Here is a 22149-nt window from a genome sequence, read left to right on the forward strand (position 1 = left end):
ATACAGGAAGTACCTCCGTTTTTTCGCCAGTGTCTTGAAGGTGAATGGTCATGGCTGTTTGAAGCTCTTCAAAACTAATGATGTCCAAGTAAAGGGCATTATGATCGGATCCATTTGGATGGCATGAAGGCTAAAATGGATGGTACCCGAGCCTCATGGGAAGGAGGGATGATTCCTTGAGGTTTTGCCTGTATTGCAGCCTCATGGTGCTAGACCCTGCGTGATGGAAACCTGTGCAGTGTTTATTCTGACCAAGGTGCTTTCCTGCAGGGTGCTATACAGGTCCAGGGGAGTGGACCCCAGATTGAGGGGGACCCAGTCTCTGAAGGTCTTTTATGACAGCTCGTCGTAATGGGTGAAAATTGGACTCCCGTTATGTTCAGAGTCCTACAGCAGGAATGGTAAGTCTGCATTTGTTTGCGGTTCCTCTTTTTTTAAAGAAAAAAAGAGAGAGAGAAATCTGACTATTCTCCTGGTGGCCACTGGGAGCAGTGTGCCGTTTAATCATGCTATGTACTCTTACTCATGTGAACTGCGGTTTATCCTCCAGCCGCTAGAGGGTGCAGGCTCGCTCAGTAAGGCCTATTTTTATATAGGCAAGAAGTGGAAGGGCAACCATGCCTTGTGGCAACAGGTTCAGTTGGCCTCTGGAGACATAGCAGCCTAAAGATACTAACAAAGTGTGAGTACTTACTATGGGAGAACTATATGAAGACAAGTCATGATTTTATGCTGCACATTTACTGCTTATCTGGGGGGACTGCACAACTGAAAGTTAAAACACCCCTGGATGGTTAGCAATTCACTTTAAAGCGTTGACTGCTCTATAAGCAGGTGCAGCATAGTATACATATTTGCAATCTTGTTACTTAAATGCATGTTTAAATATACATGTTTGGGAAAATGTGGGCATATCTCCAGCATAAGTGCTGGGCTAGATCCTGCAGGTCTAGTTGGGCCCAACTTCAGTTAAGCAGGTGCTTGCAGCACCTGCTGAAACAGCACGTTGCTAAAAACGCACGGTTGCTAAAAATGCACGGTTGCACAGGAATGCATGATTGCACAAAGATTCATGTTTTTGTCATGTTTTCCATAAATATACATGGTTATACATGTTTGCATAGAGATACATGACCATGGTTGCACAGAATGCATGTTTGCTTAAGCATGCATGAGTGAATAAAGAGGGAAGCAAGGAAAGTGGGACTTTTTGTGAAGCACATGGTAGGAAGAAAGTAGTAGAGCTGAACAAGGGAATTTTGTATTGGTAAAAAATTACTGGTGAACATACATATAATGTAAATATCAGATAAATAGTAAATAGCACACACAATAGCAATAATACTCGTAATGATAACACAATAGTCTCAAAATATGACCACTGATGTCAATAATAGAAGGTAAATACATGGTAGTAAAATGGATAAATGGATAACAAGAAATGTCATGGGTGAGACCATAATAAAATTCCATAGTTCCACAAGGTTGGATAAAATGTAATTATGAGGTAATGCCTGCAGGACCTGAGGCCTCATTAAACCTCTGGCTGTAGAGACTGCATAGTAGCTTGAAGATCTCAGTATAGATAAATGGAAAAACTGCATCAAGTAGCTCTATGCATTTCGTGGCTGATACACCACTCATCAGGAGCATGCACGTGATAGTCTAAAGTGGAAATGATATAAAAAATGATCAGTCACAATTGAAGATGTAAACAGGGGTACAATAGAGCCCCAAGTAGCACTGAAGTGCGTACTTACTAGTTGAGGTAAGTTGGTTAATGGTGTAGCGGCGGGGTGCCAAAACATCAAAATACACCTCCAACCGGGGGCCGTGGTAGACAGCCCAACGGGGGCGACCAAGCAGGTGGCAATCAGGGCGGGCATGGGACCACGAGGCAACTTTGGGGGGAGTGAAGGAGTGGGGGGACTGCCAGAGTGAAAACAGAAACCCAGGATCAGTGAGTAAGTGAAAAAAGAAACTAAATACCAGTGAGACAATTGCTATAGTGCTGATGAGGAACCACAAAGAGGAGGAGAGATTCCAAGTGTGTAGAGTCAAGTGGGTTGAGAGCCTCGAGTGCCAGGACCGCCCGGAGAGACGCCCCTATATGTGCCGCCGCCGGGCCGCCCACCACCATCACGCCGTATGGCAGAATTAGGGGTAGGGGCGTCGATGGTCGGAAATACAACTCCGGCCAGCCGGTAACTACGTCCTCCGTTGCCAACGAGTGTGGAAACCCAGCATCAGGCACTTGACGGCAGGGAGTACGCCGTACGTGCAGCGTGGGGTGCGTGATGTCGACACGCAGTATGGCGCCTCCGCCACCCCAAGCGTCATAGGGGCGGGGGATGGGCGGAGGCCCGTAGTGCGCATCACGGCTGTCTACCACGGCCCCCGGTTGGAGGTGTATTTTGATGTTTTGGCACCCCGCCGCTACACCATTAACCAACGTACCTCAACTAGTAAGTACGCACTTCAGTGCTACTTGGGGCTCTATTGTACCCCTGTTTACAGCTTCAATTGTGACTGATTATTTTTTTATATCATTTCCACTTTAGACTATCACGTGCATGCTCCCTGATGAGTGGCGTATCAGCCACGAAATGCGTAGAGCTACTTGATGCCGTGTTTCCATTTATCTATACTGAGATCTTCAAGCTACCATGCAATCTCTACCTCCACAGGTTTAATGAGCCTCAGGTCTTGCAGGCATTACCTCGTAATTACATTTTATCCAACCTTGTCCTTGTTGAACTATGGAATTTTATTATGGTCTCACCCATGACATTTCTTGTTATCCATTTTACTACCATGTATTTACCTTCTATTATTGACATCAGTGGTCATATTTTAAGACTATTGTGTTATCATTACGGGTATTATTGCTATTCTGTGTACTGTTTACTATTTATCTGATATTTACATTATATGTATGTTTACCAGTAATTTTGTACCAATAAAATTCCCTTGTTCAGCTCTACTACTTTCTCGCTACCATGTGCTTAACAAAAAGTCCCACTTTCCTTGCTCCCCTCTTCTCGATATAATAGGGATGGAAATACATGACCTTACCAGGTCTAGGCTTCCTAAAAGTCCCTAAATTTCTCCTCTCTGTTCAACATGGGTGAAAAAAGATGCATGTTTATTCGTGTTTGCAGAAATGTACAAGAATTTACATGTTTGCATGGAGATACATGTTCATGGTTGCATAGAATGCTTAATCGCATAGAGATGCATGGTTATTAATGATTGCATAAAGATGCAGGTTTGGACATGTTTATATAAATGGACATTGATTTTACATAGTCAGATAAAGATGCATTGTCGCATAGAAATGCTTGATCGCATAAAGATGTTTGATTGCATAAAGATGCATTATTATACATGGTTGCTTGAATATACATGGGGAGTTGTTTGTGGAGGGCGAATCCGCTTTGCACTGCGGGTGCACTTGGAGATGCAGTCACTCTGAATCTAGGAGGTAGATCTGAAATAAGGGGAAGCTCTGCTGATTTTGTCATCCAATCATGTGCAGGCTAAGATGTTGTTTTTTATTTTCCTTGCATATCGCCCTCGTATCTCCGGCGACTTTACTTCAGAGTGCACTTGCGGTACACTTGTGGTGCAGGGTGGGTTGGCCTTGGTGAATAACCCCAATGGTTGCATAAGAATACTTGATCACATAAAGCTGCTTAATCGTATAAAGCTGCTTGACAGCATAAGGATGCTTGATCGTATAAAAATGCTTGTTCGCACAAAGATGCTGGATCGCATAAAAATGCTGTATCGCATATAGATGCTGGATCATATAAAAATACATGTTTGCATAAAGATGCATGTTTCTATACATGTCTACATAGATGTTGCATAAACAAGTTTGATAAATGCATGCTTGCTTATTGCAAGAATGCCTGTTTCCATGGGCACGAGTTGCATGAATGCGTGTATATAACGCACACTTTCATATTTTACCCAAATGCATATTCGCATGAACACATGCTTCCATAGAAGCATATCTCTTAAACACATGCTGGCATGTTTGCATTTGCACTGCATACACATGTTTATTACATTAAGCTGTATACATATGTGCTTGTTTTCTCCGGGACTATTTACCTGTGTACTTATTTACATAGGACTACATGCGTATGGGCATATTGCCGGGGTGCTTGTTTGCCTGCGGGTACATCCGTATGAGCGTATTGACCCTGTGCTGCATACATGAATGGCAAGAGCACTTGTATACCTGCATTTTTGCACGCCTAGGTGCTTGCGTACCTAAGGGCTTGTATAGAGGTAAACCAACATTGATTTAGGCCTGCATCCTTGGAGGACTGTTTATTAGGACACCTGTTATACCAGTTAAATGATTCCAAAAAAAGAGGCATCCAGGGGAAGCAGGAGCACCACTCTCAGGTTCAGTGATCTGGCAGGTATCCACATCCCCTGATGGACAGTGGTTTCGGGTGCTTCTGAACCACCGTGGTGTTTGCCATTGCAGGTTGTCCTGGCGCATTCATTTTTGTCAGACTGCGGCCACATCACCACCTTGTTCATGCTTGATCTCGGTTGATTGAAGCCTAAACAGGATCAAGCCTGGTTAGTATACAGATGGGAGACTGCCCGAGGATACCAGATGCTGTAAGCTATTCCCCACCAGGGTGAGGGAAGCATCCTGGGGCTGCTGGGTTTTTTGAGAGTATCTCAGGCCAGTAAGATTTAGGGCAGTCTCTGAGGTGGTTTCCATCTTTTGCCAGCAGAAACCTGATGGGTTAAGGGCACCTCTTGGGTGGGGGTCTGTCGCAGTGTCGTCAGTCTTTGTCTTACATTTGCTCTTGGAGCAGAAGTTATGGGCTCATTGGGAGACAATTAAATGGTGGCAGTTCCAAAGTCAAGTAGGAACATGAGGTCTATCTTAAGATCTCAACTCACTGAAAATCCTTCTGTTTTCAGATAGGTTAGACGGTTCAGTAAAGACCTAGAGGTAGGTTTCATGTGGCGATTTGTTTCCAGGTTCATCAAGGATTTCTGTAATTGCAGTGACAAGGTGTTTTTTTTTGTGAATCTTCCCGTTTGGGTTGGCCACAGCTCAGGAGGATTCTAGCCCTGGTGCTGGGAAACACCTCAATGCTCTTTACCTCAATCTTTGCTCAAAAAGCAGTCAATTCTAGGGGTACCTTCGATTAATTTCTACAGAAGGAAGCTGTGTTTGGGTCAAAGCACGTTCTCTACATACAGCCCTACTCCAGGTCTTGGTAGAGGTTCAATCCCTGTCGGGAACTTGAGGATCCAGGCATTGCTTTGCCGGAAGGCTCTGTTTCCGGGGTGTTGTAGAACAAAGATCGGTGCTTGATATTCTTCCTTTTCTGGAATCTGGAAGATAACCACTGATGGATGCCAGTCTCTCCAAGTTGGCTTAACGCTGGCTACAGTTCAGTATATAATCACCAGCGCTCATGCGACTTAGGGAGGTGTACAACATTCTGTCTGGGACAGTATTCCAGGTATAGGATGGTGGCAAGGGGAACTCTGCAGAAGTTCTACAACACTGCCAATGGTGGTACAATACCTTAAGGTCTGGTTCTCCCTTATTTGACGTTATTTTCCCTGTTTAGGATTCTTCCACATCTGTTGTGAAGAATCCATAAGGTGGTAACACTGATATTGGTGTTGGCCGAATTAGCCCAGGAGGGCTTAGTACACAGACATAGCAGGTCTTGCGAGGGTTACTCCTTTGGACACTCCCAGTCCAGCGGGATTTGATGGTCTTGAGTCCTGTATCTCAGCAATGTTGAGCCCCTGGAAGCCAGCTTCGGGGAACTTTAATTACAGGACTTGAAAAATATTTTTTTTTTGCCTGGCGTGAAGCCAGGAAGTGGCACCCACAAAACAATGTGGGTGGGAGGTTTTTCTTTCTCCAGTCGGTAGAAGGAAGGAGTTTGGCCTTAAGTACCGTTAGGGTCAGGATTCGTCCCTATCCATTTTTTTTCCAGGGGTCGTTGTTTCTCACTTCTTTTTTTCATGCCTCATACAGTATGTAACTTGGACAGTCCCATCTGTTAGGCCATTCTTGTATCCTTGGGACTTGAATTGGTCTTGACTGTCCTTGCAGAGGCCACTTTTTGAACCAATCAGGGGATTCTGTTGGTTCTTTTACCTCCAGAAGGTGGCTTCTTTGGTTTCTATCACTTCACAAAGTGGAGTGTCAGTATTGGCGGCTCTTTCATGCATGGAGCCATTCTTGGTCTAACATCACAAGGTGATGTTGCGTCCTCATCCATTTTTCTTGCTTAAAGTGGTTTCTAGTTTTTCACTTGAACCAGGACAGTGTCTTGCCTTTTATATTTCTCCTAAATCCGCAATCGGCAGGAGAAAGATCACTACCTACTCTAGAGGTAGTTCAGACTCTCAGGGTCTACTTGAGTTGTCGTCACAAGTGGGGAATCCTAGTTGTGCTGCCAGAAGAGCCCAGGAAGGGCAGACGGCATCCAGGTCAAATATTTAGCAGTGGATCTGCCAGTTTATCAATGATGCTTATGGTTTAAATTGTGCAAAAACTAATTTTTTCCTGGGGAGAGATTCTCTACCAGGTGTGGGAGTATCTTGGGCCATCCATCATCGGATGTCGGTGGCCCAGGGGTACAAGACCACTATTTGGGCTTTGGTTTATACATCTACAGGGTTTTTACCAGGTCGATGTCACTCGTGCAGAAAATGCTGCCTTTTGGTTTTACAAATAACAGAGTAGGTCCTTATTTTGGTGGCAGTTTCTATAATGGTGTCTCCCTCCCCTCAGGGGCATTGCTTTAGGACACTCCAGATAGTCATTATTGTAGTGCTCTGTATCCCGTGATGTACGATAAAGAAAAATGGATTTTTAGTACAGCTTACCTGTAAAATCCTTTTCTTGGAGTACATCACGGAACACAGAGGTCCCTTCCCTCTTTTCTGAGATCTTCATTGCTTGCTACAAAAACTGAGGTACTTCCTGTATGGGAGGGGTTATATGGGGGGAACTTTCTATTGGTTGCCAGTGTCCAATCACCTAAAGGTAGCGTATAACCTAGATAGTCATTATTATGGTGCTCTGTGTCCCGTGATGTACTCCCAAGAAAAGGATTTTACAGGTAAGCAGGTAAGATTAATCCATTTTTTCTTTTTTTTTTTATTGTATGGCTGTGTATTGTACAAGATTGTAACCATACTGTTATATTTGTATAGTTCACAAGTACCATGGGATTATTTAATGACCATTATTCCTACTGTGTCGCAGACAAAAAATATTTATTTGGTGAGGCACATTCTTGATGGACTCCAAAATGATACAATTGTGTGACAATTCATTTGTTGGCTATTATATCGTCACATTATTTACAATAATCCCGTGGTAGATAAGTATAGCTATTGACATAGACCTTTTTTTAGAGAAAAGCAATGTCTGTTGTTCAAACATTTTAGCATTTTATATTCATAGATTCACAAGAACCAGAGTGGGTAGAAGTGATGGTGGAAATTCTTCTGTCACTCTTTTCTCAACCCAGCAAGCTTTTCCGCATGGTGGCAAGAAACGTGTTCAAGATGATTTGCCCATTCGTTACCAAGAATGCTTTACAGCTGATTCTAAATGTATGTTTATGAAAGCATTAAAGTTAATGAAGCATTTTATTATGAAGAATTGTAATCGTGTGAATCCTAATGAGCTGGAGGATATTTTTCTTGCAGGTTTTTGACCCTGAAGAGGAGCAGAATGAGGAAAGTGCTGTTGTTGTTACAGATGAAAAGGGTCAGAAAATGCAGGCTTCTGGTGACGAGGTGACTTCAAATCTTACTGAAATGTCTAATTCTATTAAACTGTTACTGGTATCGCAAATACTGATAATATCTGTCGCCTTTCTGTTTATACCTATACTAGGTGCAGATTAATGGTGAAAGTATGTTTTTTAGGATCACATTGTTGTTTTTACTGAAGAGACTTGTAGCTACTGTAGGAAGCTCTGAATTTCACTATAATTTCCTTATTGTTAAATACCTGTTGAGATAAGATGGCAGCCACTTAGGGAGTGCATTATTTTCAATGGGGCAGCTGACCCATAGACTTGTGAGAAGATGTGGTGTTGGCCAGCCATTTTGTAGCAGTGAAAACTGGGAAGCCTACATGTGCGATGAGCAAAGGTGCCTAATCCTGTACATATGCAATTTTTAAATTACTTACAGAAATGCATTTTAAAAATGCTAATATTTATTTTATGTATACTGAAGACTATTTATTTAGTCACAATTCAACAAAATTGTGAATGTTTGAAACATTTACATTGTATGCAACTCCTAAATGATGGTACATACTTATATGCTTGTGTACTGAATAAAGTCTTAACCATAATGCCGTGCTTGAGTGGGATGGGCATAAAAAAGATGTATCATATGTTTTTGTTTTTACTTTTCTGGTCCATATGGGATAAAGTACATGTAGTACTTTGTTCAGTGTTGCAAGGTGCTTCCTAAATCTAGCTATAAGGTCTGACCTGCCCTCCCTTCCCTCTTGCCATGATCAATCCAACAACAGCTAGAAAGAAGATGGACACTGTGTAGCGGCAGCTTATTTCAGCTCTAATAACTTTCATCAGACAAGCAACTGCAAGAAGTTTGTAGAGGGAGGGGGGCATATCGGTCTCTGCAATTCTCATTCTGTTGCTTGTTTTAGGAAAGTGCTTAGAGTCAGGACAAGCTGCCATTGTGTGTTGTCAGTCTCCTTCCTAGCTGTTGTTGAATTGGCCAAAGCAGGAGGGGTGTAGATTAGACTCCTCATAGCTATGATTGGGAAGCGCCTAGCAACATAGGAGACAGAATTGTAAAAAATGGCAATAGCTCTACTCAGTTGAGAGGAAGAAACTGAACTTGTAGTTGCTTCCCACAGATGGTTGTTCCCAGATGTGATTCCTTTTGACTGTTTGCTGTTTTTCTCATATTTGCTAGTGAATTAGTCTTTAACACAGCCTGTTTTTAAAAGATACATTGTGTTACAGAAGGCAGTCACCCAAAGCTATTTAAAGCTGGACAACTGGTAAACCAAAGCCTGTCAACACGGCCCCTTGACCTGCCAAAACGCCATGCGGGAGCTGCTTGCTGACATCTTGACCTTTTGGCAGTACTTTTAGTTAAAGTGGAATTCCAGGCTCTAGATAACACAGCCTAAAACTGCTCCCATCCCCTTTCTGACACCTATTCTAACTACCCTGTAGATGGGAGATGCTTATACTTAATCTTAATGCGCTCCGGTGTCTAGTCATGTGATTGGCTTCAGGGGAGAGGAGACCTCACCAACAACAGGCTTGCTATGGGACATCAGTTGTCCGATGTCCCTACTCTCCCCTGAAATTGCTGCTGTTGAGTCGATCATGTGACCAGACCAGAGTGCCTTGAGAATAGGTATGTAGAAGCTTCTTACTTTTACAGGGTAGTCAGTATAGGTGTTGTAAGGGGGGCAGGAGCCGGTAAAGCTTTCAATTTCTTTAGTATATCTGAAGAAATCCCATATATCAACAGCAGACTGTTGGGGGAACATGTTGGGGATCTACTAGTAGGTAACTTATTCCAAGTCTATAATTGAGGTATAGGGGGAATTGTCATATAGAGATGTATGTAAACTATCAAATATCCAAGATGAATTGGCTGGAAATGTTGCTTTATGCAATCAAGTAGGAATTTCTTTTATTACCTAGTCAGGAAGCAGGCAATACGCAGTTTTTGTACTTGAGATTTTACTCATATCTTGCTCTTCTCTGCCTTTTTTGTAAATGTGGGCTATTTTCAGTAAGAATTGAAAATTAAGTAAAAGTCTTTACATTAAAATATGATAACCGATTGCGTAATGTCCATTGTTGGCCATAAGGATGAAGAGAGCACTTCTGATGAGGACAGTGCCATGGAGGATGATCAAGAAGACGACAAAGAAAGTGAAGATGAAGAGGAGTTACCTGAAGAAGATGTGAATGAGGTTTTTCGAAAACAACTAATGGATGCTCTGCATGCAGGCAAAGCTATGGTAAGCTAACAGTGGGTGGTAAGGTTAAAATAATGAACACAGTTAATGACAAATAATAAGTTCTTATTTTTGATATAGGATGGTGACGACAGTGATGACGAGCTGGACGATGAGACCATGATGGCTCTTGATGAAAATCTCTCTGCTTTGTTTGCTGAGCAGAAGAAACGCATTCAGGCAAAGAAGGACCAGAAAGCCAAAATCCGTCATGAGAAAATTTTAAGGAGGGATTTCAAGACCAAGGTGCTAAAGGAGTTCCTCTGCTGGAACCAATTTATTTTTATCATGTTACAAACAAAACTATTTCTGACTGAGGTGGAAAATAAGTTGCAAGTTATAAAAGTGGACACTCTCTCCTTTCATTCGGCAAAATCTTGGGGATGTCAAAACATCTTTGGGTTTTCAAACAGCTTAAGGTGATGGTATTTGTAGAGGTGCAGTCACAGCAACACAATTGCACACTGTCCATAATACTTGGGGTAGACCCTCCAAAAGATTTTCTTGAAAAATTAACACTTAATGAAAATTTTAAAAAAATCCGACGGTACAATCATCATTAACTTCATTTGAAAGCACACACAGATACTACTTTTGCAATGTAGCAGAAAGCTGTGAAAATGTAGTTTCAATTGTTTCCATCAGATGGCAGTAAAGCTTGTGCCAGTGTAAGCAACCAGTATATTTAGAATGTAAATGCTACCCTAACATTATAGCATTTTAGTTCACTGTGGCAGGCTTGCTAAGATGGTTGTATAATCACATCACAATGCTTCCTTATTTTTTTTTTTTTTTTTAATCGTTGTTGAATTAACAGTTTTATTAAATGTATTGCACAACAGCACTGTTGCATGTTTATCTGTGCTGAGTACAAATTCTGCTAGCCTATACTTCCTCCTAAACGCCAACACTCTAGTTTGGTATGAATTAAAGCACATTGTCAGCAATTGTTGTTCTGTGTGCATGCATTGAGCCTGTGTTGAGCACACACCTGTTTTGTATGGGCCCTAAAGAAGAATACTTACTCTTTTTTTTAAATATTAGTAGCTGGAAAAATATCTACCCCTGCAGCAGAGGGACTCAAAATTTTCAATGTAACACAAATTTGCCAATGTCACCCCACTCATTGTCCATTGAGTACATTCTCCAGCTCCAAAGCAGAAGGCCGGATCTCGAGCTAAAAGAATAGTCTGCAGGGAAGCTGTGTATTGCACCTGCAATGTGCTGATTGCAGTTGCTTTGCAGGCTTTATTGCAAAAGATTGATTAATTCACACTTTTTCTCTTTGCAATGTGGGTGTGTTTATCGGCATCTTACAAAAAGTGGAATATGTCTTTAAGATAAAAACATAATGATGTGCAAGCATGAGTTTTGTAAATGTTACATTTTATGCCTCTTGTTTGTTGATAATATAGCATTTTTGTAATTATATGCAGGTACTGGACCTGATTGAAGTGTTTGTGAAGAAGCAGTCTAGCAGTCCACTTGTGTTTAATATTATAGAGCCTTTGCTTTCTGTAATACAGCAGAGTATGAGCTCAGACTCTAACCAACAGGAACAGGACTTTCTTCGAAAAACAGCAGACATATTCATGTAAGTATAAAGGCAGGTTTTATACTTCTAAAAAGTACATGTGTGTTTTAAAGATACAAATGGTTTCCTTTTTAAGCAGCTGGATGCATTAATGTCCTCTTCTATGGAATAATAGGGCCCCTCGTCTCAGTTTAGCCACCCTAAGACAATCCCTGGGTCACTGGGGACTGGCACGCCCCACTTTTTCAATATTTTTTTGGCATGACAACTCACCCATGCAGATAAAACAAAGCTAATGCATCAGGGGTGATGGAGGCGACAATTCTAGGTTCATTGTGCTTTTTTGCGATTAGGACGTACTTGCTCTGTTCAGTTTCATTTAGCCTCTTTTAACTTAGGAAAATTTGTATAGAATCTCCTGAGAAGTACGTCCTTAGCTAATATTCATTCCACTGTGTATAAGGAAATTCAGCAGCCTAAATTACAGGGCCTGGTTAAAGACAGGGAAAAATGGGCCTTGGGCCTCCCCACCGTGGAGAATGATGATTGGGGATGATCTCTGGGGCAATCCGTTCCATCCTTTGATTTCGGCTAGAGACAAACTTTTATACAGTTTAAAATTGTTCCTTGTTATTACCCTACTCCACCCAGCGGAAATTCTTGGCTATATCCAGTCCATAACAAATACAAGCCGGTGGTCCAGTGGCTTCTTCATTCAAAAACTTTTACTTGAGCGTAACAGCAATAGTAAAATCCCATAGATGCTAACGCATTTTGGCCAAAGCCTTTTTCATAGCAGGCTGAGGAAGGCTTCGAACGAAATGCGTTAGTATTTATAAATGTTGTAATTGCTGCTATGCTCAAATAAAAGTCCGCTAAAGAAGAAGCTGTTGGGGTGCCATCTTGTATTTGTTATGGGCTCACAGTGAATATACTCCGCCTGTGTGCTAACACTCTGCTCACATACTTGCATCATACAGCGATAGAGCTTGGGTGAGTTTCTCTGCTATATCCAGTCTATGGAGTGTTGGAGGTGCTATGCTCTGTGGAGACTTCCTCCATATTTTCTGGACTTGTCCAGCTATTCATGACTATTGGTTACTGTTTGTTGGGCCTTGGCTGGTGGGTGGAGAGTGACCAGAACCTTACTTGGTATTTTACTTTTTTTTAGGCCAGGAAAGCGGTTGTCCACTGGAAATCCCCTACATCACCCACTCTAGATCAATGAAAATTGCTAGTGAATAATCTACCCTTGTATATAGCCACGTACAACAGCAGAGAATACTCTTCCAAATTTGATAGTGTATTCAGCATGGCTTGTAAACCCCAATAATGTGATTATGACTTGAAAATTCCTTTTTTATCTTGATTGGAAGGTAGGGCATTGCGCTACATAATAGAGCTCTTCATTATGCACCTGCTTTTTCGAATTACATTGAATTGCACTGGGTCTCCCTCCGAAGGATTCCTGTGGGAGTTGTTAATTGCTCTATGTGATTACAACATGCTGCCTAGTTTTATATATCTCTCTATTTTCTGGGCGCAATGTATTTCATTGTTTGAGTAGGGCCCCTTTCACACAATCGCCTGCTCGGGTCCGCTTGTCTGTTTTTCAGGTGGATCCGAGCGAGCCACGCATTGACTTCTATGTGTCCGCTGACACCCTCCTGCCATCCGACCTGACAAGATCCACTCAAAACAGACGGATGGTAATACGTTCGCCATCCATCCAGTGGATAGGATTGGATGAAAATGGGCAGGCTGTCGATTTTCATCCGATCTCCCCATAGAGAACAGCGGGGATCTGACAGGTCCGTTCCTGCACAGTGAGCAGAGACTGACCTGTCATCTGCCTGCTCAGCGGGGATCAACAGAGCGATCTCCTGCTGAGCTAGCGGAGTCTGTCCAGCGGATCCGCCCCATGTGAAAGGAGCCTAAGTAGATGGGAGCGTTTACAGCCGCAGTCATTTCCCACTAGAAACAGCATCAGTATGGATTTTGGATTGTCTGCCCTGTATTTATGTAGGAGTCTCTTAGGCTCTCTGGCTTCCATTTTATAATCCAAAAAAACATAATGTTAAGTTATTATGATTTTACATAGTTTGACCCTGTTGTTTGATATGCAGCATAAAAAATAAAATTAAGAAAAAACAGCTGAGACTGTAGAAACTACATATGTAGTTATGTAAGCTTTTATCTGCCATAGGATTGACATTCTGTTCTGCCAGTCTTGTGATACATTTAGCAAAGCTAGGTCTACATTGCACTTACCCTGTTTCCCCGAAAATAAGACCTAGCGTGATTCTCAGTGATGGTTGCAATATAAGCCCTACCCCCCAAATAAGCCCTACCCGGTTTCCCTGAAAATGAGCCCTACCCTTAAAATAAGACCTACAAGGACTTTAACTAGGGCTTATTTGGGGGGTAGGGCTTATATTGCAGCCATCACCGACAATCACGCTAGGTCTTATTTTCGGGGAAACAGGGTAGCAGAGCTTCTATACTTTAATTTTCAGCGGTCTGCGTCTTTTCTTTGCTGTTCCTTTACCACTGTATCTATCTTGGCTACATAGTTACATAGTAGGTGAGGTTGAAAAAAAGACACAAGTCCATCAAGTCCAACCTATGTGTGTGATTATATATCAGTATTATATTGTATATCCCTGTATGTTGCGGTCGTTCAGGTGCTTATCTAATAATTTTTTGAAACTATCGATGCCCCCCTGCTGAGACCACCGCCTGTGGAAGGGAATTCCACATTATTGCCACTCTTACAGTAAAGAACCGTCTATGTAGTTTAAGGTTAAACCTCTTTTCTTCTAATTTTAATGAGTGGCCATGTGTCTTGTTAAACTCCCTTATGCGAAAAAGTCCCTATTGTGGGGTCACCAGTACGGTATTTATAAATTGAAATCATATCCCCTCTCAAGCGTCTCTTCTCCAGAGAGAATAAGTTCAGTGCTCGTAACCTTTCTTCATAACTAATATCCTACAGACCCTTTATTAGCTTTGTTACCCTTCTTTGTACTTGCTCCATTTCCTGTACATCCTACCTGAGGTCTGGTGCCCAGAACTAGACAGCATACTCCAGGTGCGGCTGGACCAGAGTCTTGTTGAGCAGGAGAATTTTTGTTTTATCTCTGGAGTTGATCCCCTTTTTAATGCATGCCAATATTCTGTTTGCTTTGTTAGCAGCAGCTTGGCATTGCATGCCATTGCTGAGCCTATCATCTACTAGGTCCCCCAGGTTCTTTTCCATCCTAGATTTCCCCAGAGGTTCTCCCCCCAGTGTATAGATTGCATTCATATTTTTGCCACCTAAATGCATTATTTTACATTTTTCTACATTAACTGCCTCAGGCCCGGAAGATTTTACCCCTTCATGATCAGAGCACTTTTTGCGATTCGGGACTGCGTCGCTTTAACTGACAATTGCGCGGACGTTGAACCCAAACAAAATTGCCTTCCTCTTTTTCCCACAAATAGAGCTTTCTTTTGGTGGTATTTGATCACCTCTGCATTTTTTAATTTTTGCGCTAAAAACAAAAAAAAGAACGACAATTTTGAAAAAACGCATTATTTTTTTACTTTTTGCTATAATAAATATCCCCCAAAAATATATAAAAAAATTTTTTTTCCTCAGTTTAGGCTGGTATGTATTCTTCTACATATGTTTGGTAAAAAAAATCGCAATAAGCATATATTGATTGGTTTGCGCAACAGTTATAGCGTCTACAAAATAGGGGATAGTTTTATGGCATTTTTATTTTTTTAATTAGTAATGACTGCGATTTGCGTTTTTTTTTTTTTTTTATCGGGACTGCGACATTATGGCAGACACATCGGACATATTTGACGCTATTTTGGGACCATTGTCATTTATACAGCGATCAGTGCTATAAAAATGCATTGATTACTGTGTAAATGACACTGCAGTGAAGGGGGTTAACCACTAGGGGGGTGATGAAGGGGTTTAAGTGTGTCCTAGGGATTGATTCTCACTGTGGGGGGGTGGACTTCAAGTCCACCCTGGGGGACCCCACTACCCACCTCTGACCATTCAGAGTACTCCCCATTTATCACCACCTTCTGAACTCACCCATGTTCAGTTCAGTTTTCAATCCATGTACTCACCCTATGGTCCATGCCGACAAATCTTATTTTGTACAGTAAACATTTATGGGGAATTGTATCAAATGCTTTTGCAAAATCCAGATACACCATGTCTACGGGCCTTCCTTTATCTAGATGGCAACTCACCTCCTCATAGAAGGTAATAGGTTGGTTTGGCAAAAACGATTCTTCATGAAACTATGCTGATTACTGCTAATAATACTGTTTTCACTACTAAAATCTTGTATATAGTCCCTTATCATCCCCTCCAAGAGCTTGCATATTATTGATGTTAGGCTAACTGGTCTGTAATTCCCAGGGATGTATTTTGGGCTCTTTTTAAATATTGGTGATACATTGGCTTTTCTCCAATCAGCTGGTACCATTCCAGTCAGTGGACTGTCAGCCTTAACTAGGGATGCACTGATACCATTTTTTTTACAATGAGCACAAGTACCGATACTTTATTATATATGTGTAAAAATATTCACTAATAAAGCAAACAAAAAAAAAATTTTTAATTGTTTATCATTTATAAAATAGACGTGAACAAAAGAAAAAAAGCAGGAAAATAATTAAATGGAGGAGAATAGGGAGTTAATTAAGGCTGATTAGAGTAAATTAAGGGTTATTAAAGGGGTTAAACAGAGGAACATTTGTTCATCCCTTTGATCTGCAGATGAAGAAACAGTAGTGTACAAAAAAAATTTTTTATTTTAGTGTTTCAGGTCTGAGCAATGTTGTTAATAAACATTGACGGCTGCTTTTTTTTTTTTTTTGTTTTTTGTTTTTTTTTTGTTGACAGCTCCAATTACCGGACTTCTTTTAACACTGGGGAGACCCACTGACAGCTCAAGGAACCGAGCCTGAAAGTATCGGTTTCCGGTATCTGTGCATTTGCAGGAGTACCGATACTTGTGCAAATACTCGGTATCGGCACAACCCTAGTCTTAACCCTTGTAGGTGGGTTGAATCTACTTCCCTGGATTTTGCAGGGCTGTCATTGGTTTTCTTACTTTTACCATTTAGTGAGTCACTGACTGGCTTATGCACATGTGCCGATAAAAAAAAAAAAAAAAATTATATATATTTATTTAAAGTACCCGATTGTATTTTGAAGGAGTTTCTGATGCTGTTAGTGCTGTTCAAGTTGTTGTTTGGTCCAGTGATTATATCTGCATAGCTTTTATGTTATTGCCTTCTGTCTACTTTAGAGAATGATAATGTCATCTTGTGTTTACCACCTTTTTAAAGGAATGATTTATGCAAAAGCAAGCATTACTGCAAAGATGTGTCGGAGCTAAAAGATGATCTTCATGATATGATGGAGAGACTAGTGAAGAGAGCTTCCAAACAAAGTGACTCCTCTGTGGCTCTGTACTGTTTCAGGTGAGTAAAATATGCTTGGGTATGGTCTTCAGTGATCTCTCAGGCAGGCAATGATATTTTTTATTTATTTTTTTGCAATCTGCTGGGCAGAGCTAGTATATTTGCACAAATTCTAGTACTGTTAATTTAAATGGAATTCAAAAGCAAAATGATAACCTTTTCCATTGTTGGTGCAAAGTACCCCCTCAGTCTTGCAACACATTATTTAAATGTGTTCAGGAGTGTTACAGATCCTGCCTCTAACATAAGCATTGACCTGTTAAAATTTTTACTTTATTTTCCGGCTGAGGGTTGCAGGTTAGTATGTTTTTAAAATGTACTGGTGTTAAAGGAAATCTGATATAGTTGTAATATTTACCGTATATACTAAAGTATAAGCCGCCCCCAATATAAGCCGAGGCACCTAATTTACCACAAAAAACTGGGAAAACTTATTGACTCGAGTATAAGCCGAGGGTGAGAAATGCAGCAGCTACTGTAAGTGAAAAAGAGGGTCAACAATGCCCATCTGCAGCTGTATACCTCCCTGTGTCCATTGCAGCCTTCCTGTGCCGATCTGCAACCTCTGTGTCCATCCATTGCAGCCTTCCTGTGCCGATCTGCATACCTGATCAGCGTGTCATGCAGTCAGACGGCGGCCATTCCAGTGTATGAAAGCCGCGCCGCCTCCTTGTCCTCGCCTGTGATAGGCGGAACAGTTTCCCAGCAGTCAGTGTTCAGCCTATCACGGACATCCTCTCATCCTTGTCCCTGGGATGAGGATGAGAGGACGTCCGTGATAGGCTGAACACTGACTCACTGCTGGGAAACTGAGTGTTCCCCTATCACAGACGAGGACGAGGAATGGCCGCCGTCTGACTGCATGACACGCTGATCAGGTAGGCAGACGGCACTGACTCGAGTATAAGCCGAGGGGGGCACTTTCAGCACAAAAAAATGTGCTGAAAAACTCGGCTTATTCTCGAGTATATACTATATCTTTTTTTTTTTTTTTCTATGTTCAGGGATTAAAAAAAAAAAAAAAAATCCTATTTACAGAACTGTAAAGTGTATGTAATGAATTTCTTGCATTTGGTCTGTTAAAATAATAGTGTTGAAAGCATTTTATTATACCTGTTTGACAAGAGCAAAAAATAAAAAAATAGGTGTTCATCCAACCTGAATTCTTGCAAACTGATAACTTCAGCTTACAAGATTTCAGGTCCATCTCAGGAGCTGCCACTGTAATCGTGTTACTTTGCGCACAATGACAGATTTCAGATTTGAGCACAGATACAACACCAAAGAATAGCAGTACTTCCTTATCTCCTTTAAAGCGAAACTTCATCTTGGGGCTTATTCACACTAGCAACTGTATGTGAATTGCAAAAGAGAGCTGTGGGGTTCCTGTGCGATTCACATGCAGCTCTGTGTAGTATGACTTTAGCCCTATTCATTTTGAATGGGCTGAAATTACCCTGCACCAAAAGTAGTGCATGCACTACTTTTTGAAAATGCACGGCAACTGCATCCCGCGGCACTTTTTTACCATGTGATCTGGTGTGTGGGAAAACGCACTGCATTTGTGACCTGCATTTGGGGTGTCGTTAACTTTGCATTAACCCCTGCAGCAGATCGCAAGGGCAGTGCAACTGGAATGTGGTGTGGGAAGCCGCACAGGAACCTGGTTTTCCTGCACTGCATTCTAGTGTGAATGGGCTTTTGAACAAGAAGTTTCGCTCAGCCTCCTGCCCTTGCCAACATTTATGACATTTTTTTTTTTTTTTTCTGATTTGTTCACTCAAGTTCCTCTTACACAATAACTTTGTTTTTTTTTTTTTTTTTTCTACTTTTTCTTTTTACTTTCATGTGGATTTTGTCCACTGTCATAAAATGTCAGTTACTCTCCCCTCACAGTACAGTGTGAGTGAAAAGCGGTATTCAAAACGAGGCTTGGTGGGTTTGTAACCAGGGAGTAATGAGGACATGTATAGCTGGACACTGGATGCAACTTAATTTTGTTACGGCAGCGGGGCTTGTATGTGCACTGTACTTAGAGGAGAGTGACTTTAATATTTTGTGGCAGTGGACAAAATACAGATGAAAGGTAAATAGTTAAATAGAAGCATATGTAATTGTTGCTTGTAAGAACACTTTCAAAAGGGCTTGGTTTGCATGAATTTAAATAAGGGAGCGTTGCTATTTTCTGGTATTGTATAAATGTTTTTTAGTACTTGTCAAATGAGATATAATAAGCATTTTAGCATTGTTCCCTGCTATCTCTGGACTACAAAACTAGGGGTGCACCGAATGGAACTTTTGGTACCGAAAATGAAGGATGCACTAGGCCGAAAAATGACAGTTTTTAAAAAATATTTATATTTTTATATATAATTTTATTCAACTTTTTAATTAATATCATCAGATTAAATATGAATTTATTGTTAGCCATTATTGCCACCTTTAGTGCAAGAAAGGTCAAGAAAACTGCAGTCTGCAGTCTCTAACCATCTCTTGTATCATGTCTGCAAACTCTTACTTAAACTTACACACTGCTAATAGTATTAGCAAAATTTCCATTCAGTGCACCTCTAGCAGACATGATGCAAGAGATCAACGCAGCCTCACCAGTGCCCAGCAGCCTCACTCATATGCAGCCTCGCCAGTGCCCAGCAGCCTCGCCAGTGCCCAGCAAGCATGCAGCCTCGCCAGTGCCCAGCAGCCTCGCCAGTGCCCAGCAAGCATGCAGCCTCGCCAGTGCCCAGCAGCCTCGCCAGTGCCCAGCAAGCATGCAGCCTCGCCAGTGCCCAGCAAGCATGCCAGTGCCCGTCGTATGCAACCTCGCCAGTTCCCAGCAAGCATGCCAGTGCCCGTCGGATGCAGCCTCACCAGTGCCCAGCAAGCATGCCAGTGCCCGTCAGATGCAGCCTCGCCAGTGCCCAGCAAGCATGCCAGTGCCCGTCGGATGCAGCCTCGCCAGTGCCCGTCGTATGCAGCCTGCCTGTGCCCTCATCAGCAGGGATCTCCCTGTGTGTCATGGAGCTGGATTTGAATTGACCGGGCCGCAGTAACAATGTCCCACCTCCTGTAATCGCATCTCGCTGATTCAATGTTCCACCATTGGATCAGTGTGCCGTCTATCACATTGGAACATTGTTACTGCGGCCAGGCAATTCAGCTCCGTGAAACACGGAGATCGCAGGGAGGAGGAGGGAGTGGAGGACTGGCCAGGATGACACTCCCGGAATGTACGGGACCCAGGGCGGACCACGCCCCCTTTCGGTATTGGCTGTTTTTTTTTTTTTCATTCGGCCGAATGAAAAAACACTGTTTTCAGCCAATAATTTTCGGCGGCCGAAATTTCGGTGCACCTCTATACAAAACACTTCTGTCTTTTATGGAGAAGAGAGGGAGGTGTTCTATTTCTCAAACCCTTCCTATCCTAGGATAATAATGCTGCTCAGTATGGTTGGCACCTTAGGATAAGAAGTGTGTTAATGGCAGGATCACCAGATTAAAGAGGTTGTAACTTTTTTTTAAAAAAAATCCTGTTCCTTTTTAACCACTGCAGCCCTGGAAGGATTTGCCCCCTTCCTGACCAGGCCATTTTTTGCGATTCGGCACTGCGCCGATTTAACTGACAATTGCACGGTTGTGCGATGCTGTACCCAAACACAATTGATGTCCTTTTTTTTTTTTTTCCACAAATAGATCTTTCTTTTGGTGGTATTTGATAACCTCTGCGTTTTTTATTTTTTGCGCTATAAACAAAAAAAGAGTGTACATTTTGAAAAAAGCACAATATTTTGTAGTTTTTCCTATAATAAATATCCTGTTTTTTTAAAAAACAAAAAACATTTTTTCCCCGCAAACCTCGGGATTGCGGCGGTCAGATCGGACACTTTTGACACTATTTTGGGACCATTGACATTTATACAGCGATCAGAGCCAAAAATAGCCATTGATTACTGTATAAATGACATTGGCAGGGATGGGGTTAACTGTGTTCCCTGGGTGTGTTCTAACTGTAGGGGGATGGGACTGACTAGGGGAGGAGAGGAATCGTGTTAATACTTAGTATGAACACAAGATCTGTCTCCTCTCCCCTGAGAGAACCGAGATTTGTGTGTTTACACACACAGATCCCGGTTCTCGCTCTGTCACGAGCGATCACGTTTGCCCGGCGATCATTGGGCACGCTTATCGGCTCAAGGGGACTCGCCCCAGGAGCCCGCACCTGCTGTCACTTCTTAAAAGAGCAACGTACAGCTACGGCCATTTGCAGAGCCAACCCGCTGCAGTATAACTTCGGCGGCTGGTTGGCTAGTGGTTAAAGCATCTTAAACAGCATAGTGCTTGTGTGGTGTCACCTGTTCCATTCTATGTTGTAATATGGTTGATCCTGCCTGTTCTATGTCACCCTTAGTATGCTGACCACAGTAATCATGGCTGTGGATCCATGATACTGTGATCAGTTTGCGTGCCTCCATCATCCCGCTGCTCTCTCTCTCCCTGTCGCTTCCTAGTATTGAGCTGATAAAAAACCTGCCCCTCCCCTCCTGCCACTATTCCATGCAGCAGTAGAGTTAGTAATCCCCAATTACTGCCAGCCCCCCTGTAATAAGATATACTACTGTGTGTGTGTGTGTGTGTGTGTGTGTGTGTGTGTGTGTGTGTGTGTGTGTGTATGTTTTTGGAAAATTTGGCAGCGAAATACCTTTTTTTTTTTTTTTCTTTGCCGATGTGCGGTTATGTGATCGCTCTGGCTGACGTCAAAGGGAAATCTCAGCCCCTTCCACTGTAGTCCTTAGATTGGGGAAAGAGCAGCAGGTGGTCACATGACCGCACATCAGTGATTGTGAAAAAAGGTATTTACCTGTTGAATTTTCAAAAAATACACACTGTGTAGTATATATTATTATTATTATTACAGAGGGGCTGGCAGGAATTGGGATCACTCATTTTACAACCACTTTAAAATAAAGGAAAAAGGTGTGCAAAAAAGATTACTAATGCAGCCATGTAAGGACTTGTAAGCTGAGAGAGACTGTGAGCTTCTTTGACAGCTCTGCATTGTGCTGGGAATGTGCAG

At 42.0% G+C, this 22149-nt stretch overlaps 1 protein-coding gene across 1 annotated transcript in view; it reads left to right on the forward strand.

The window, feature by feature from the left end:
• The window catches only part of MYBBP1A (MYB binding protein 1a), an 85292-nt gene that overhangs the window by 43362 nt on the left and 19781 nt on the right, over positions 1-22149 (forward strand). The window contains exons 15-20 of the mRNA XM_073615043.1: positions 7478-7629; positions 7726-7815; positions 9893-10045; positions 10124-10288; positions 11479-11636; positions 16944-17078. Of these exons, the coding sequence (XP_073471144.1) occupies positions 7478-7629; positions 7726-7815; positions 9893-10045; positions 10124-10288; positions 11479-11636; positions 16944-17078 (853 nt within the window). The remainder of the gene's footprint in view (positions 1-7477; positions 7630-7725; positions 7816-9892; positions 10046-10123; positions 10289-11478; positions 11637-16943; positions 17079-22149) is intronic.

The sequence above is a fragment of the Aquarana catesbeiana genome, linkage group LG02, assembly GCF_042186555.1.
Source record: "Aquarana catesbeiana isolate 2022-GZ linkage group LG02, ASM4218655v1, whole genome shotgun sequence".
Lineage (NCBI taxonomy): Eukaryota > Metazoa > Chordata > Amphibia > Anura > Ranidae > Aquarana > Aquarana catesbeiana.